Here is a 19,996-nt window from a genome sequence, read left to right as displayed (position 1 = left end):
AACAATATTTAAGTATTCAAAGTTGCAGAATACAAGTCTCAGAAATGGCTAACCCTATTTTAAAAGACTACAATAAAAATTACCTGATGTTTAACTGGAAATGTATATTTTACCCATGTAGCTTGTTGCATCGTTTCTTCCTCTTCTTGTTTTTTCTCTTTTTTCTTGACTTTCTCCTTTTCTTCTCTTTCAATTGATGTCATCCTGTGTAACCTAAGAATATATGAATGGAAAGGCAGAACTGCATTTAACTTTGAAAAATAAATTAAAAAGATAAAAATACAGTACTGCAAACTAGGAAGACAGAATCCAAAGATGGTTAGCTATATTCCCATGACCTAGACAACTACAACTCACAAAAATAAGGATATATATAATTCCATAACAGGAAAAAATCAAACAGTAGAAAGAAGAAAAAACATGCCAACCTTCCCATATATGTCCCTATAAGAAATACACTCGCTTATGGCTTATTCCTGAAACTATTCATATATACACCAACATCATATTTACACAAAAGGGATACTACATAACAATCACAGCTACACAGCTTGTAATCAATGAATAATTGTACTAGAAGATCTTTTCATACCAGAAGATACAGACCTTTTCAAAGAACTAAATAATATACCCCACTGCATGGACATACTATAATTTATTGAATTAGCCCCCTATTAAAGAATACATTATTTCCTTCCCACCAAAAAGACCAATAAATCCAAAACCTTTTATTTTAACAACGAATATTTCTAATTCTATCTAGCACTGGGGGTTTTCAAGCCATCACAGGGTCCACTAATGTAGAATTCAGGCTTCCTACACCCACAGAGAAAAAGGCCCACAAGGCTCCCGCTTTTGGGTGAGGGGAAGGGCTGGGAAAGAAGGACCCACAGTGATTTGCGTCAGTCATTAAACACACTCTTTTTTCAGGACTGAAAATGGCTATCATTGCACCCAGCAGTAAGGAGACAGGCGGGCCTGTGGTAAGGCTCTACATTAAGATGATTAGACTGGATTTTTGTGAATGGGAATATCTCCCATAAACAAGGACATTGACCGAAAACTATGAAGAGAAGAGTCTGTCTCTAAGGGCTCCAGTGGTAGAAATACTGCTTTATCACACGCTACCCGGATGTAGCCAATCTTGCATGCATAGCTACGTGAAAAAGAAAACAGAGATCTTTTGTCAACTTGGGGGAGGAGGTGGTGCTGGAAAGATGTGCAAGGGGATTTAATTCTTTTTATCTCTATCCTCCCACTAAAAACTCCTTATTTATCTCCACTTTCAAGAAAGCTTTGTGTCCCTATGAATATAGGACCCTAAAATCCAGCCTACCCCAGGCCAAGAGAGCGCATGCCTATTAGCTGCACAACATGAGTATGGCAAACAATCTTCATTCTCTTACAACTGATGGGAGGAGGGGAAAGGGAGTAGATTCTCACCGGGGACTAACTTAGTCAAATACCATCAATGTGCCACTACTCTTGCAACCAGGGAGTGGGGAAGCTCTGTAGCTACAGCTTGGTGGATAACCTGACGGCCTCAGCCCGCCAGAGTAAGACAGGAATGACTAAGCCAGGATCAAGGAGTGTTTCTGAACATAGTTTTTGTGGGCTAAGCTTTAAAACTCTCTAAAGTTCAGGTCTGATACAGCAACTGAGCCATCTTCGCTGACAGTGGCCGGGAAGGGAGCACTGTGCGGGGAGACCACCAGTGCAGTGATAGGCTGGGAGCTCACAGCCGGGCTGGGCGCTCAGCTTGTGCTCTTGGTGTTCACATGGGAAACAGACACATTTTCATCACCAAATACAAAGGGTTCACTTTGCAGAGGATGCCAGGCCAGCGAGGTTGTACTGTAGCTGATCTGTGAGGTTAGCTACTCCAGAGTAAATTCTGTTGTTCTCACTGCCACCAAGACAAACCTTATGTTTTGGCAGCAATAAAGCTCAGCTCTGAAGGAGTTCTATTCTGTTTGGCTGGGCAGAAATCCTGGCTACTGCGGGCAGCCTAGAGGCCCCAGGAAGGAAGCTTGATCGGGCTGGTACTGTGCAGCCTCCAGCTGCCACTTCACACTGGCAGGAGCACTGGGTGGCAGGTGTTCCCTCCACACCTCCACGGTTCAACCGAGAGCCGACCACGCTTCAACTCCACTCCCATTCTGCACGACGTGCCTAGGGTCTTGTTGTGCTTGTTTTGCTGTTATAAACAAAGCTACAAGAAAAAAATGTTTTGTGTCTTTCTTGGCAAACTCGGAGGGTACCCCCAGTGTTGCCCAGTGGTGGGGTAGCTAGGTCCAAAGGTTCTGGCACTTAAAATGCTGACAAGTAAAGCCACAGAGCTCTTCAGAATTGTACCCTTCACACTGCCGCCGATTATAAAGCCACCCTTTCCCACACCTTCACTCAAGTTAGTACCAAACTTCTCAATTATTAGCCCAATTGAGAGAGAAGAAATTATATCCCACTGTTTTCATTTACATTTCCTTAATTATGAGAAAAGTAAACATTTTTTTTTATGTCCACTGGCCTTTCACATTTATTTTTCTGCAAAATGCCTGTTCAAATCCTTTGTCTTGTCTGTACTGGACTATTAGTCCTTTTCATTTATAAAAGATCTTTGTCAATTAAGGTAACTTCCCATTTGTGGTGCAAATATTTTTCCTCAGTTTGTCATCTGTCTTTTGAGTTTGATTATAATATTATTTTTCCACTCAGAATTTTAAATACATATATCCACTTTTTTCCTCTATGGCATCTGGGTTTTACATCTGTTTAAAAAGAAAGTATCACAACAAAAACATAATTAATCCATGGTTTCTTATTGAAGTTTTTTAGTTTTTGTTTTTTAAAAAAACCTTCCTTGATCTGAATGTTTTTGCTGAGGCAGGGATCTAGGTGATATTTTCTCCACACATGTCCTCTTTCCTTCACTTACATGTAATGCTGTCATTGCTAGATGCTCGCATGTGTTTAGGTCTAGTTCTATCCCGCTACCCTAAACCTTATTTTTTATTGTAGTTTCAAAAATGTTCTAATATCTATTCCTTTTTTCTCATACCTACTTCCCTTTTCTTGCAATTAATTTTTCTAGCTGAAATATTAGTATCATTTTGATCAAGCCTGTCTGCCCCCCAAGGAGGGAAAATCCTATTCATAATGGAAATGAATATGAATTTTGATAGATTAAGTAATCATAATGCATAGTTTTAGAAAATGTGTACGTATCTGTTTAGATATGTATACTACATATATAAAAGTATATCTTTTTGTATGTCTTTATACAAAAAGATAATGTATCTTTACCTTTTCATTTTTTAAAAAGATTTTATTTATTTGAGAGAGAGAACGTGAGCGAGAGAGCAGAACCAGGGGGAGCAGCAAAGGCAGAGGGAGAAGCAGACTCCCCGCTGAGCAGGGAGCCTGATGTGGGGCTCGATCTCAGGAAACCGAAAGCAGCTGCTCAACCAACTGAGCCACCAGGTGCCCCTCTTTACCTTTTCATTTACCAGGTATCCTTTCTATCTTTAGTAAAGTTTTAATAATTTCTTTACATGATCCTAAATATTTCTTGTTAAAGTTATTCCTAGTTATTTGAGAGTTTTTGCTGTTATGGGGATCTTTTCTTTCACTGTAATTTTTAAGAATATGTAAGATGGGGGTGCCTGGGTGGCTCAGTCGTTAAGCATCTGCCTTCAGCTCAGGGTGTAATCCTGGCATTCTGGGATCGGGCCCCACATCAGGCTCCTCCCCTGGGAGCCTGCTTCTTCCTCTCCCACTCCTCCTGCTTGTGTTCCCTGTCTCTCTCTCTGTCGAATGAATAAATAAAATCTTAAAAAAAAAAAAAAGTAAGATATAACCAGGTTAAGAAAGAGAACTTTGTATCAATAACCAAATACATCAGAAGCTAGTGTGTCCCACTCTCAGGCAGTCATTACCCTGACTTTTGGGTTATCGTCCCCTTGCTTTTCTTTATAGTTTTATCACTCATGTGTATATCCCAAACAGTATAAAGTTCGGCTTTTGAAAATTCACTAGCAAGAATAAAACTAGCTGCATGAGCAAAAGAGCAATATTGTTACTGTTAAAAGAAGGTTCCCAGGAAAAAAACTTGTCACTGGGTCACAGTAGCCTCTTCTGGTGAAATCTGAGGGTGAGGGTCTGAGTGAGGCCTGGAAGACACTGGGCTCACCATACTCATGGTTATCTGGCAGGACTGTGTAGAAGTAGGTACACTGCACAGATACGGTCCAAAATGGACTGCTATGGACTTCCTGCTCCTATGCCTTCTGATGATTCTCTGGTGTAACTCATGAAAATTCTCAGTTCTCCCCACTGACTTGGGCTATGGCCTTCCTAGGCAGTTTACCATTTGTTCACCTGTATTCTTGCTTCCACGGCTTTGCTGCTGCTGTATTCTCTGCTGTTCCCCTTTTCTCTGTGGGTTTATGCTTTAAAAAAAATCCCCCCGCCATGGTTTTCAGGGAGTTAAGGAACAAAATTAAATGTATTTATACAATTTGTTATTTTAACTCAGAACTCCCACGGTGTTTTCTACATGGTTACTGTTACATAAAATGTATTGTTCAGTGGGCGCTTGGGTGGCTCAGTTGGTTAAGCATCTGATCTCAGGTCAGACCTAAGCATATGGCTCAGGTCATGATTCCAGGGTCCTGGGACTGAGCCCAACATTGGGTTCCCTGCTCAGCAGGGAGTCTGCTTCTCCCTCTCCCTCTGCTCCGCCCCCAATTCGTGCACACGCGTGCGTTCTCTCTCTCAAATAAATAAAATCTTTACTTAGTTTTCAGATTGCTTCTGATAGTTTTTCAATTTTCTTGGGGTTTCTAAGCATCTAATTAGGTCAACTGCATATAATAATTACGCCTTATCTGCCAACACATACATACATATATATACACACATATATCTGTATGTTTTATTTCCCTTGACGAACTGCAGTAGCTAACACTTTTAAGAAAAGTTAAAAGACAGCATTGATGGTGGGCATTTTTGTTTTGTTCCATCTGAATGTTAATGGGAATGTATCAAGAAAGCATGATGGTTTGGTTTGGAATACATCTTTAGGGGGGAAAAAAACAAAAAAGACTATTTATTCTCTATTCCTATTTAAGAATTTTTAAAAGAAGAATTAATGAACTTATACCCTCTTGGTATCTAATGAGAGGATCAAAGTTTTCTCTCTTTGACTTCTTAAAACAACATGATATTATTAATCTCCTAAGAGTGGACAAGTCTTCCATGTCTAGGGGAAGCCAATTTAGCCATGGTTTACAATTTTTAAAATTTAGTCCTGAATATATTTGCTAGTGTTTTAAGAGTACCTGAATGCACATCTACTTGCCATTAATTATTAACCAATGATAAATATTAATAAAGGAGACAGGGCCATGATTTTCTAGTTATCTTTTGTCTATTTCTATGCATCAAGTTTTTTAATAGTATTATACTAACAATAATCTGCGAGATTTCCTTCTTTTTCCATTTTATAGAAGAGTTTGAATAGAATTATCTATTACCTGAAATCTGAAGAACTTCCTTATGAAGTCATCTGGTCCTGCCCACCTCCTTATTGGTAGGTACAGTGATATCCTTTAAACTGAACCAGAAATCCTTTTCCTGCCTGAGAAGAGAGCATGGCCTATGCCCTACTGTCCAGTAACTGAGATGGGGGTGGCAGACCCTCTTCCCCAATCCTTCTACCCAAAAGTAGGAGCCCAGTGGGCCCTTCCTCTATGGATGTAGGAAGCCTGAATACTATGTTAGTGGACCCTCTGAAGGTTTAAAATCTCTAGTGCCAGTGAGAGTGAATCAGAAATACTGATTGGCATAGTCCCTTTTCTATTTTTGATGGTTATTTGTGTTTTCTCCTTTATTTTTTCTTTCCTGATAATCTCATCAGAGGTTTGTAAAATTATAATGGGATCTAAGGCATGTTCTCTGTTTTATCAAATATTTAATGTTCAACAGTTCTTAATATTTCCTGTCTTCGGGGTGACTAATTAATTTGCAGCTCTTCTTTTCTAATGTAAGCACTGAGGGCTACCAATTTACCCCTGGGTACTCTTCAGTGGCAGCCTACAAATTTCAATATATGTAGGGTTCTCATGAACATTCAATTTGAAGTGTTTTCTAGTTTCCATTACAACTGTTCTTTGAATATTTGTTATTTATTTAGAAGTGTACTTCTTAGGTTTTAAGCATATATCTCCTGTATTTCTTTAAGCTTTTACCACAAATGTCTGTATCCACAAACAGCATTTTAACATACTAGAACACATGCTTTTAAACTTTACATAAATAGAATCATACTACATGTATTTTTAAGAAAAGAATTGTTTTTACTCTATTGTACATTCATGAGATTCAATCTCATTGACGCTTGCTCTAGTTTCATGGCTGTATAATGGCCCATTACAGAACCACCCCATAACTTAAATGTGCCTAATTATGGGCAGTTAGGGATTGTTACCAAATTTTACCATTACAAAGTACTGTAAGAAACATTTTGGGGCACACCTGAGTGGCCCAGTCGGTTAAGCGGCCGACTCGTGATCTCAGCTCAGGTCTTGATCTCAGGGTCATGAGTTCAAGTCCCATACTGGACTCCACGACGGGCGTGGAACCTACTAAAAAAAAAATTTCTTCCTACATATCTTCTCACGTACACATGTAAGGTCTCTCTAAGGTACTGAGTTAGAAGTAGAATTGCATTTTCAACTTTGTTTTTACCAGATGATTCTTTCCCATGGTTGCAGTACCCACTTCTCTGGTTGCTCTTTCTATTATGTCACCTATTTGCCTATATTCGTTAAATTTTTAACAATCCTATGGGCGTGGGGGTGAAATAACAGTCCCTAGTTTTAATGTGCATTTACCTCACCTTACCAGGGAAATTTTCATGTTTTTGGCTATTTGTGTCTCCTGTGAATTATATTTGTATCTTTGACCTTTTTTCCTACTAAATGGTTTGATTTTTCTCTTACTGAACTGTAGAAATTCTTGAATATATTATGAACACTAACCCTCTTTTGATTATACTATGATAAAAAAAATAAAAACTGTTAACCAGTCTATGACTTAGTTTTTTAGGATGACACATTATTATAAAACTCAAGCAACAGAAAACAATCCACCATTCACTGATCTATACATATGTGATAAAACTACATAGTCAAACAACGGATATAACAAAAAAAACTTAAAAATTACAGTTATCTCTCAGGGGAGGCAAGTAATGTGAATGGAAAGTAGATGCAATAATGATGATGTTCTTATTTTTGAAACTGGTTGATGAGTTCACAGGTGTTTTTTTTATTATGACCCATTCTTGCTTATATATTACAATCTTACGTATGTATTACAATATTAAACATGAAAAAGGAAAGTCACCTGTAGTAACAGCAGATACACAGATACCTATATGCACACTCATTCTTTTTTTTTTTTTTTTTTTTTTTTTTTTTTTTTTTTAAAGATTTTATTTATTTATTCGACAGAGATAGAGACAGCCAGCGAGAGAGGGAACACAAGCAGGGGGAGTGGGAGAGGAAGAAGCAGGCTCATAGCAGAGGAGCCTGATGTGGGGCTCGATCCCAGATCGCCGGGATCACGCCCTGAGCCGAAGGCAGATGCTTAACCGCTGTGCCACCCAGGCGCCCCCTGCACACTCATTCTTATCTGATAGATAACAGCTTAACAATGGAAGAAATAATGCCACACTTTGGTGCGTTCTGAAACAGAATGAATCAGGAAGGAAAGAAAACCATCAAGAGTAAGAGAAAAGGAACGAAGTATGGGAGGAAGTGGAGGGAGAAGGAAAAAATATGTGAAGGAGAGGCAAGGGGAAAAGGGAAATGGGATAGAAGGAAGAAAGGAAGGAAGTGGAGGAGACAGAAAGGGAGGAAGGGAGGAAACGTTCTTCATTCCAAAATCATTATCTCTTATATTTTCTTCCTGGGAGTTTTGCTTTTTACATTTAGGATTTACTCTACCTGGAACTGACTACTGTGTATGATATAAAGAATGGGATCCAATTTCCCACCATACAGATAACTCAAATTGCCACATCACACCTGCTAGTGAACAGTTCAACCTTTTTAAAATGCTACTCTATCATCTATTACATTTCTATATATGGGCTGGTCTCTTTCTGGATGGTATATTCTGTACCACTGGTTTATTTATCTTTGTATCTATACTGCAGGATTATTATAGCTACCAAATAAGTTTTTTTTATCTGGTAGGACAAGTCTTTCTACCCCGTCCTTTCTTTTCTCTTAAAAGATTTTATTTATTTATTTGTCAGAGAGACAGAGATAGAGAGAGCACAAGCAGGGGGAGCAGCAGGCAGAGGGAGAAGCAAACTTCCTTCTGAGCAGGGAGCCTGACATGGGACTTGATCATGACCTGAGCCGAAGGCAGACGTTTAACCAACTGAGCCACCCAGGCGTCCCTCTACCCTGTCCTTTAAATGTAAACCCTACTATTGCCCTTTTCCATATAAAATTTTTAATCATCTTGTCAAATTCTGCAGAAAGCCCAATGATAATTATTCATGCTATTAGAATTAATTTATGTAATAATATGAGAAAAATTAACACTATTAAGACACTGAGTAGTCCTATACATGAACATGAGATATATTTCTACTTATTTAGGTATTCTTCCATACCTAACATTGTTTTTCAACAAAGGCTTTATAATTTTCTCAAAAAAATCTTAATTTACTAATATTTTTTAAACGTCCTGCAACTGTTAGATATTTAGAAGGCTCTCAAAGCTTTATTATTGACAATCATAATAACCAATCATTTAACGAATAAAATAACTGGCTGAATTTGTAAACAGTTCCTTAAGGTCAAGTCTTAGAAGTTTGTCACCTGGAAGTTTTTGACCACAGTACTAAGAGAAGTTAGTGCCCTGTTATTAATCTCTAATTTTTCTGAATCGTAGTCTCTAATTTTTTAAAAATTCAGAGCATTCTATTTTACCTCATCGTATTAAAAAAGATTCTTTCATATATTACCAGATGTGTCATTAATACAAATACAATTCATGATATAATTTTATAACTCTAAGTGACATGCTTAGAAGGCTAGCCATTAATGACAAACCAGGAAGAAAAAAAACCAAACTCATTTTAAAAAAAAAGTTGAATTCCATCTTCCATTGGAATGTTTAAAATCGAGAAATGAATTTAGAAAAGGTATGATTTAGTCACTTTATTTTTTTTTTTAAGATTGTATTTTATTATTTATTTGACAGAGATAGAGACAGCCAGTGAAAGAGGGAACACAAGCAGGGGGAGTGGGAGAGGAAGAAGCAGGCTCATAGCAGAGGAGCCTGATGTGGGGCTCGATCCCAGAACTCCGGGATCACGCCCTGAGCCGAAGGCAGATGCTTAACCGCTGTGCCACCCAGGCGCCCCTGATTTAGTCACTTTAAGTTATATTTGAGTATTGGAGTTTATTTACTTAGCTAAGCTTCAGTTCTCAAAGTATTGATTTCTTTTTTTTTTTTTTTAAAGATTTTATTTATTTATTTGACAGAGAGAGACAGCCAGCGAGAGAGGGAACACAAGCAGGGGGAGTGGGAGAGGAAGAAGCAGGCTCATAGTGGAGGAGCCTGACGGGCTCGCTCCCGTAACGCCGGGATCACGCCCTGAGCCGGAGGCAGACACTTAACCGCTGTGCCACCCAGGCGCCCCAAAGTATTGATTTCTTGTCACTAGAGACATGGCTGCTTCAGGATGATCCCTGAATAGAAGAAAGTTGGGACAGAACAGTTTGGGGCAAGTCTGGAGGTAAATGCAAGAAGGAGCAACAGAAACCCAGCGTACTGCTTCACAATTGCCTCTGACTCTCTGCTCTACCTTGTAAAAGAGATCAGTAAGAAGTAGAATAAAGCTATGGCAGCCATTCAGCTCTCCTCTTCTAGCATGCAGTCTGTAGCACCTGAACTTAACCCTCTTTTTTTAATCCTAGGAAGAATTAAGTCCATTCCACTTGTGGAAGCCTCTATTGGCAGCAGCAATTACATTCAAAACAGGAGGTAGAAAAGAGAGAAAACAAAGTTATCTATAAGATTTATGTAAGGAGAGCACACACACACACAAAAATCTGAGAGCAATCCTTAGGAGATGAAAATTTGGCAGGTGTAAACTACTTTTCTTAAAAAAAAACTTTTCATCATAAAATAAAACACAGATGTGGGAAGCAACACAAAATATTATTTGTATTAACAAAATAAGTGTCATACCTTCAGAATGGGCTCTGTAGAGGGGCGGGGAAGGTAAAATGATTCCTTCTTTTCACTTTGAATAGTAATTTTCATTTTTTTTTACCATAAGCTTATATTAGTTTTTATAGTAATAACTTTTTAAAGACTAACTAAAGTTAAACAAATCCATTTGAATTAAAAAGTAGATTCAAGTCACAAAATTTATCAATTTTTTTTAACAGTCTGCTGAAGTCACACAACTCTGGTCTACTCAGGAGCTGAGTCATGTCTAGACATTCAATTCTAAGTAAATCAGATGCCCAGCACAGTAACTGAAACATTCTAGGATATTAAAAAAATGTGAGTGCTCTTTCTGTTCAATAAAAATGCTTTTTACTTTTAAATAATAATAGAAATAATATTTATTTGTGTTACATCTCACAGAGAAGGGAAAAGGCCAGGAAGAGTTTAATTTAATTGTAATATGGCCTTTTAAATACACGAACTTTCATTAACAGGCTAATATTCCAAAAGGGAGTATGGTACACCATTTACAAGGCTCAGAACTCACTTACCTGGTGTGGCCTAAAGATTCTCGCCATATTGGTAGCATCACAACAGGTTTGACTGCACACTCCAAAATCGCTAAAGCCAGTGCAAATTCTCTGGGTTTGCTACACATCTGAACTGCTTTGATCCAATTTGCCCTGTATTTCAGGAGGGAAAAAAAGTTATTTCACTTGTTGGTCTTAAAAGCACAAGAGCTGTAATTTCTGATCTTATAGGGCATATGTTCCTAGGCTAAGCAGGTTTAAATATACTGCTACTGGAAGTTCCTACCTCACAGAATCATAGATTTTTAAATTTTTATTTATTTATTTTGGTGCAAAATAGTGGTTTCATTAAAGCATGGGGACAGGACCTCTGAATCACAGATTTTTTTTTTTTTTTAAGATTTTATTTATTTATTTGACAGAGAGAGAGACAGCCAGCGAGAGAGGGAACACAAGCAGGGGGAGTGGGAGAGGAAGAAGCAGACTCCTAGCAGAGAAGCCTGATGTGGGGCTTGATCCCAGAACGCTGGGATCACGCCCTGAGCAGAAGGCAGATGCTTAACAACTGTGCCACCCAGGCGCCCCTGAATCACAGATTTTTAACACTAGAAGGAATCCCAGAGATCGATTAGTCTTCCAATTCCTTAAACCTTCTACAGTGTTCTGGAACTTTGAGTGGCCTCCTCTGGGCTCCAGAGGAGTCTTCCAAATGCTAATGCTGGTCCAGTAACTTAGAAGTATACTCACATCCCTAATGTGCTCAGTGTCTTGCTAACTAATTCATTGGTAATGCGTTTCAAGTGAGCACGTGCAATAATCACTTCGTAAATTTTTAGTATATCCACAGAAATAAATGAACCTTAGTTTCCTTTACCTGTGTGAAGCCCAATTTGGATGAAGAAAGGATGAAGGGATATTGTTTTCTAGTTGGGTGATAGTCAGTCTTAGAGTAGATATGGTAAGAACTTTGGACCCATGGACAGAACCATTCCATTTGAACTCTCCTGCTGGAGTCAGACAGAATTTATGTGCAAGATGTCTTCTCTTATCATGATCTTCTCTGTGCTGGTGCTTATTCAAAGCAAATGAATTGGTGGAGTACTGATTGTGGTAGACACGATACTTCCCTTCTTGACCCAACTTAAAATAATTGTTGATATTTCCTTTCATGACCACTTCCTTTTTGGTGCTCAACCGTGAAATTTCTCCTTGAGAGTTAACTACCAGTACCTGACCAAGAAAATAAAAAGACTGATTATTCATATCAAATATGTAAACTTAATCAACTGTCTTTCAATAATCTGTAATTTATCATTCAAAATAAAGTTCAGGTATATCTTACGACTGAACTTTTGAAATTTATCAGCGAAGTTAAAAGCTAAACATAATTGTTTATAATTAAACAACCAAGATCTTCCCATAAAAAGAACCTCTAAGTGCTTATTGTATGTCAGACTTTATGAAGTATTTTCATGTATCTCAAATATACACACAAAACCACATGTGTACATCATTCACCAACCATTACTTTAAGCTTATGATATATACGGTAGGGAAAACGTAAGGCACTACACGTACTATTCCCCAAAAAATATATTCCTAAAAATATCTTTTTTTCTGCTCCTTTTATCATTCCAGCTTTAGTATGAGAGCCCATGGATACTTTAAAAGCCTGTTTTCCAACAGCTGATCCCAATCCTTTAGTGAACCATGAGATCAATAGTGGATCTTTTCAACTTAAAAAAAAACAACAACAAAATATAACACAATCAACTAGACTAGAAAAGAAAATACCAGAGTGCTTCCCACATGGTAAGGTAAAATACTATTTCAGGAAACTTCTGAATGTGTGTACTGGAATGCTATGAAAAATGTCATACTGAGGGTCAGAGTGAAAAACCAGCTTCGAAGCTATTGCTTTAAAGAAATTCCTATGTTTAGAAAAGAACACTATATATTCTTGCATATCTACCTTGCAAATAATTCTTAAATATGGAAGACACAGTTGTGGCCTTATACTGCTACCCTAGCTAGCTGGGGAACAGAAACACCAAGTACTAGCTGAGGCACCCGGCTGGCTCAGTCAGTAAAGTGTATGACTCTTGATCTTTGGGTTGTGAGTTTGAGCCCCACACTGGGTATAGAGATTACTTCTTAAGAAATAAAAAATAAAACTACTAGAAGCACCTGGGTGGCTCAGTCGGTTAAGTGTCCAACTCTTGACTTCAGCTCAGGTCATGATCTCAGGGTTGTGAGATCGAGCCCCTCATTAGGTTCCCTACTCAGTGGGGAGTCTGCTTGAGATGCTCTCTCTCCCTATCCCCTGAGCCCCCAAGTGTGCATCTCTCTGAAATAATAAATAAATCTTAAAAAAGGGGGGAGATGCCTGGGTGGCTCAGTCGTTTCAGTGCCTGCCTTTGGCTCAGGTTATGAACTCAGGGTCCTGGGATCAAGCCCCGCATAAGGCTCCCCACGCAGCAGGGAGTCTGCTTCTCCCTCTCCCTCTCCCTCTGCCCCACTCCCCGCTCGTGCTCTCTAATAAATAAAATCTTTAAAAAAAATTATTACAGCTAGAACTGAGCATTAAATCACCTATAACTCTTTACTAGCCCACAAACAACGTACTCTTTACTGTATGTGAAAAAGAAGTCTCTACCTCTTTAGAATCATATACAATAAAACTAACTATACAGTAAGAAAGTATACCACCCAATTATAGCATTTCCCCACATGAACTGAAATTTGGGTATACAACTGTACTTATTGTATAAAATATGTATTATATGTATTATAGACCTAATCACTTTTAACCTGCTACCCACTACACTCTTGGAAGTAGAAAAATACAATTCAAGAGTAGGTCCACACTTCCTGCCCCTATTTTTCAGGTCTGATAAATAAAATTATTTCACATTCCAGAGATTTTTTGTTTTAAACAGAAAGAACATACCTCTTTGCCCTCCTTAAATAATTTATTTGCTTCATGGGCTGCAGCTGCCACCTGTTGGCTCTTCAGCTGGCTAAGTTTGCTGTCTGGATTCCGTAATCTGGTGATAATTCGAGTTGACCCAGATGCCCCTCTTCCTGCTCCAGGAGACTCACTTATTTCCCCATTAGACTTCTCTGATTTGAAATCACCTGTTATCAGATGAAAAGCCAAAAGTAATTGCTAACAGTAAGTTATTTATAACAACACCTTATTTATCCAAAACTCTTATCTGATGCACATCTAAGATCCAGAAAGTAAACAAAAAGTCCTTGAATAGCCAAAGCAAACATATTAATTCTTAAAGGTTTTACTTAAGAGAACTTTACTGTGAGTCAGTTATTACTGTACAGAAAATTCAAATTCAAACATGCCAAGTTATCTGTTTCAAAGCTCATCTACTAGAAAGCATGAAGGGCTACTACAAATGTATAAGCAACAAACATTGTAGCTCAAAATGCACACTAATAGAACTCTGCCTATATATTCAGTATGGTTCCTGTACAAAAAGTAAAGGGTATAATTAATTTTAGAAAGATTTCCATTGAAATTATTTAAAAACCTAATGGTTTAAAGTTTATAAATATAAATACCAAGTGAATTTTCACCTAAGGAACCTAGAATTATCTGTGTATGCAAATAATTATACATGTGAAATCAACTAAATTAGTTTTTTTACTATAATAAAGGCCTCTCACATTTTCATAACAACTTAATTTTTTAAAGTGACAGACTGCACCACCAAGGGACAATTACTGCTTTGCCATAAATCTCACTTTGGCTGAAAATTTCCCTACATTTTTAAAACTATCATATCACCATCCAATTTCCATTGGCCAGACAGTTGAACAAGATTTCTCTCTCTGTTTAATTTAAAGCTCTTTAAAATGAAGAACAGTGTGTCACTGGCAAATGAAAGGCCAAACATAAAATTTACAATATATTATAAAGATGGCATTGTGAGTAGAGAAAAAAATTAGACTGGGAAAACTGGCTATTCTGAAAAATATAAAAGACAATTTAGGAAACATTTCTTAATTTTATCTGACCAACACCCTTTCTTTCCTTTGGGAAGATGCTTTTCCCCCACTTCAATTATGATTCAGCGGGGGCCACAAATCCTACCATACTGGGTGAACAACCTCCTCCAGCTTAGCCATCACCACCTGGCCACAGTGACTGTCCTAGATCTGGCTATGTGGCCCAAGCCATTCAGCATACTATTCTAATTTTTAAATTCGGGAGATGAATAAAGGGTCTTTTTCTTTTTTTAAAAAAATTTTATTATTTATTTAAGTAATCTCTACACCCAACATGGGGCTTGAACTCACAAACCCGAGACCAAGGGTTGTATGTTCTTCCAATTGGGCCAGCCAGGTGCCCCAGTTGTGCTTTTTGTGTTAGCGAACAAAAAGAGTATAAATAAGAGGCTGTCTACTTTTTTTAACCCACAACATGGAAAAAACTTTTAATAATACGAGACAATAAGCTCATCATGGGGGCAGGTGGGAGGCGGGGGAAAGTGGAGATAAAAGGAAGACCCGCAATAACCTCATTTGGTGCCCAGGGTCCAATAATGCGCTACCTCTAGACTTGCCAATTGCATGACCCAATTAAATTCCCTTTTTATTTTAAGCAAGTCTGGTGGATTTCTGTCACTTACAACCAAAAAATTCTAAATAATCCAGAGTATTTTAAGATTTTTGACCCAATATATGGCACTGACTCAATCAAGATGGGTAAGGGATATTGGGTGTTTTTCCATCCCAGGCTGGAAAGCTAGAAACCTGCAATGTGTGACAGCAAAGCAGTTAATCGGACTATCAACAATTTTCTCTTGGGTCTCAGACCATGAGCCTATCCACGATAAAGTTTTATGCCAAGATATTGAACTATGGTGGCTACTTCCTGGGACCATCTATACGGACCTACAATAAAGACTTTTTAGACAGCATCTGATCTAAGCTGGACTTCCTAAAAGCAGAAAGGGAAGGCACAACACTTTTTAAATGCCCTTCAATTTAGAGCCAACGATCCAATACAGCTGAGAGTCAATCCTTTGACACTTGCTAAGGTGTTTTTTTTTTTAAGTTTATTTATTTATTTAAGTACTCTCTACCCTCAACATGGGGCTCGAACTCATTACCCAGAGCTCAAGAGTCAAGAGTAGCATGCTCTTCCGACTGAGCCGTTAGGCAACCTGACACTTGCTAAGTTTAATAAAACAAGGGAAAGGAGGCAGCAAATTCATCCCTAGGGGTAAGACCTGAAAGGGCCGAGGAAGAGAACAAGGCTTATCTAACATCCCCTGCCCAAAGGCCACATTCCTCCTCTTATAAAGGAGTGACTCACGGCCATGCAGCCTGGAGGCAGAGTACAGACAGAGCTGCTTTACCCCAGCCTCTGGAGCTCATTGTTTAAGGGTAGCAGGAGGCAGAATTCTGCCTAGGCAGGACTTCATCCACCTGAAGGCTAGGGAATTGGGTCTGCAAAGCAGACGACAGAGCCAGTAGAGGGGCTTTACCTTCAGAGACCCTGAGCAGAGTTTCTGGCTATTGGGTACCCAGGCAATCTATGAGGGATTGCTACTGCCAGATCCCCAGCAACCCATCCCTGACAACAGCCAGAAGGAACTAGGCTGCTAAAGCAGAATGGCCTCCAGAAGGGGGATCTTCCCATATAGTTCTCACGTTTCATCCACAGCCATCCTCCCAAAAACCAAGGGCAGCCAGGCGTTATCAAAGAACACCCTCCACTATCAGGACAACAAGTGTGACAGGCAGTTAAATTCATAATTTGGCTCATGGATTGTGAGATTGAGAGAAGCTATATCCAGACCTAATCAAAAATAATATACGACACACAGACGTTGTAAATAAAGTTACAACTACCAGAGGTAATTTTGGGAAGTTTCTGAAAAAAATCTTCAGTTGTGGGTGAGATCTTTGCATTGTGTTAGGCAGAAGCATTTTTGAATTTGAATAAATACGTTTGTGCTCAGCTACCAAAGGGTGTAACTGTGGGGATATTTGTTTCCTATCTTTGCAACATTCCTCTGTCTTTGGAAAACCATTCCTACCCCACTCCAATCATACACTTTTGCTGGAGCCATCAATTATAATACCTTGCCTGCCCTGGCCACAGGGGTGGGAACAATATGTCCAAGATAGGCCACTCAAATTCCTTCCTCAAGGACTTTTGATTTGGAGCAGGAGTAGGGGCCTTGCCTTTGGGTCACAGACCTTGGAAAGATATGAATACAAACCGCTGATGCCATCTTCCCTGCCACTTGGAAAAAGCCTGTCTGTATTAGGAGAGAATGAAGTTAACACACAAACATATGCACATCAAAAGGTGGAGAGAGAGAGAGAGAGAGAGAGAGAGAGAGAGGAAGACAGAAAAGCTTTGATACCTGGGACTCCAGTTATGCCTGATGATGGTTTGGACTTCCCAATTACATGAGCTAGTTAATTTCCCTTTTCACTTAAGCTAGTTTAAGCTGGTTTGGCAGCTTGCAACTGAAAACAAGTTCTAATTAAAACAGATCTCCATCTCCTACCATACACAAAATTATAGAGCAGGATTAAAAACAAAGTTACAGAAGTATTATGTGAAATTATTGTAAAACATGTGTATATGCTTGGGATAGGATCTTCCTTAGTAAGACACAAAATCCAGACAAACCCAAAAGAAAAAGATTAATAAATTTAACTATATAAAAATTTCTGTATAACAAGATAACAGGAAGAGGTAAAACAAGCGATGACTGTATAAGTATATACATAAAATCCAAGATAACAGCCATAATACATAAAGCATTCCTAAGACTCATTATGAAAAACTATCAAAATGCAATAGGAAAAAATGAGCAAAAGATATGATTAAGCAATTCACTGAAAGTTCAACAAACACATAAAGAGAAACTAAACCGCGTTAGTAAGCAGATATGCAAATTTTTAAAAGAAATACTTTTCATCATTAGCAAAAAAGAGACTGATGATGAATTTAGGTGAGAGTATGAAAAAATACATATGTATGTAAATTATTGGTATAAATCCCTTTTAAAGTACAACTGAGCAGCAGTCATCACTATTTTAAAAATGTACCTACCATTTGACCCAGCAATTCCACCTACTGGTCCTATACTGCCAGAAATCCTTGCGTAAGTACACAGAGATATATGCCAAGGATGTCAAAACAAACAAACAAACAAACAAAAACCACCACTATTTGTAATAATAAGAAAAACTGTTAACAGCCTGTATGTCCACTAACAGAGAAATAGTAAATGAGTTACTGTTTATCCATACTGTGGAGTACCATGCAGCAGTTGGAAAAAAAAAAAAAAAAAAAAAAGAATGAGTTCAATTTATATAATGAAAAGATCCCCTACATGTACTACTGAATGAAAAAAAGCAAGATGCAGAACAATGCATGCAGAATGATTCCATTTATGTAAAAAAATAATAATAATTTAAAAAAACCTTTTGGTAAACATAGATACATTAATGTAACCACATGGAGAAAGACAGAAAATGTTACACACCAAATTGTTGACGGTGGTTACCTCTGGGGAGGGTACCCAAAAAGATTTATTTTTTCCTCTGTGCTTTTGCATTTTTTTAAAATAAAAACAATGACAAGTGCTACTTGTGTTCAAAAAAAGAAAAAAAAAAAAAGGAAAAAAAGAAGAAAAGAAAATCTAAGTCTTCCCACCCCATCAAACTTTTATTTAAAAAATTAAAAAATTAAAAAAATTAAAAAGCTTGCTTTAATGCATGAAGTGTATTCTTACCTATCTCTTCTTGAATAGAGACAGGTGTATGAGACTCTCTTTCTCCATTTTCAGGCTCATCAGCTGCCTTAGCAGATTCACTCTGGGAAGAATCTAGTTCACTGCTGCTGTTACTGTTTTCCAGATTAGGCTGGATGGAGGTAGTGGTAGCACTAGTGTTACTGCTGTCACATGTCTTGTTAGGTTCTTCTAGAAAAATAGAATATCTGATTTTTAGATTAGAAGTCACATGAAAAGTAACTACTTTGTCAGAAAAGACATTTAATTGTTTGAGGACTGCATTGCAAAGCTAGAGTTAAAGAGAAAAGCTGCTCATGTATGAAGAATGCAACATCTGAGATCTATAAGCAACACCCTCTGAGTTATTTGTGAAGGCTCTCAGCCTACTAACTCAGACTCTTATTATCTTAGTCTCTAGTACAAGGCAGACAGTCTTTCAGATACCCCAGGGCTGAAGAAGAAGAATAAAGTGATGTAACTATCCCACAAAACTTAGAACTGGTTTTGAGATAATCCCTCAGAATCTGAAATTTATACTCTTACTTTTCAAAAAAGCAAACAGGGTTAGAAACAGCATTAAACTAGATTATTTATCTCTAAGATTTTCTGCTTGAATTCTGTGCTCCCAAATTAACTAGAAGGTAATGCTGAAGTCACTGTAAATTTTAACACAATTTAATAGTTATCACTAAGAATACTATTCCTAAAATTATATCAAAATGAACACTACCATGAACTGAAAGCCTAGGTCTTTCCATGGTAGTTCAGAAATTAAGAGCCTCCTTCCTTCTGTATTTCATTTTGTCACTAAGATATTCTTCAAATAGTTAAAAAAGTGGTTGACGGTATATCACAAAGGCTACCCCTAATGTATAACGAGCTATTATTCTTTTAGGAAAAAAAATCTCAACAACCTGATAGAAAAATGAAAAAATCTGTAAGCAGTCACAAAAAAAATGAAAACGGCCTTTAAGCATTTGGGAAAACGCTCACTTAATTCCAACTAAAAGAAATGCAAAGTAAAACTATATGGAGCTATCCAGCTATTTGGTTGGCAAAAATCCGAGCCTCACAATACATTCAGGTAAAGAGGCAGTTTGTTAATAGGCACTCCCACACAATACAGCAGGAGTGAAAAAAGGGGGAAAGTGGATAAAAAGGAACTGACAATATCTACACATGCACTCTTAACCTACCAATCCCATGCCCTGAAATCTATTCCAAAATACACTGGTTAAAATACTAAATTACTTATTTACAGAGCTATGCATTGCAGCATTATTTTTAATGGCCAAAGACGGAGACAAAATGTCCATCGATGGGGCACTGATTGAATAAAAGGTGATACACACAATGAAATATCATGTACCATAACAAGAATTGGGGAAATCACCAGATTCACACATGAATGATTAAGCGTAAAAA

The 19,996-nt window shown here is 37.9% G+C and overlaps 1 protein-coding gene across 14 annotated transcripts in view; it reads right to left on the bottom strand.

The window, feature by feature from the left end:
• Positions 1 to 19,996, bottom strand: part of BPTF (bromodomain PHD finger transcription factor) — a 142,559-nt gene that overhangs the window by 56,077 nt on the left and 66,486 nt on the right. For 12 of the 14 annotated variants that reach the window (XM_045814374.2, XM_045814378.2, XM_045814384.2 and 9 more), the window contains 5 exons: positions 18,572 to 18,760; positions 13,741 to 13,928; positions 11,665 to 12,020; positions 10,812 to 10,943; positions 84 to 213 (listed from right to left, as the gene is read on the bottom strand). In XM_045814374.2, the coding sequence (XP_045670330.2) occupies positions 84 to 213; positions 10,812 to 10,943; positions 11,665 to 12,020; positions 13,741 to 13,928; positions 18,572 to 18,760 (995 nt within the window). The remainder of the gene's footprint in view (positions 1 to 83; positions 214 to 10,811; positions 10,944 to 11,664; positions 12,021 to 13,740; positions 13,929 to 18,571; positions 18,761 to 19,996) is intronic. The other 2 variants (XM_045814379.2, XM_045814382.2) reach the window with 1 other exon arrangement.

The sequence above is a fragment of the Ursus americanus genome, chromosome 23 (assembly GCF_024610735.1).
Source record: "Ursus americanus isolate L20-20 chromosome 23, mUrsAme1.1.p, whole genome shotgun sequence".
Taxonomy (NCBI): Eukaryota; Metazoa; Chordata; class Mammalia; order Carnivora; family Ursidae; genus Ursus; species Ursus americanus.
The sequence above is the reverse complement of the archived record's forward strand: the minus strand, read 5'-3'. Positions and strand labels throughout refer to the sequence as shown.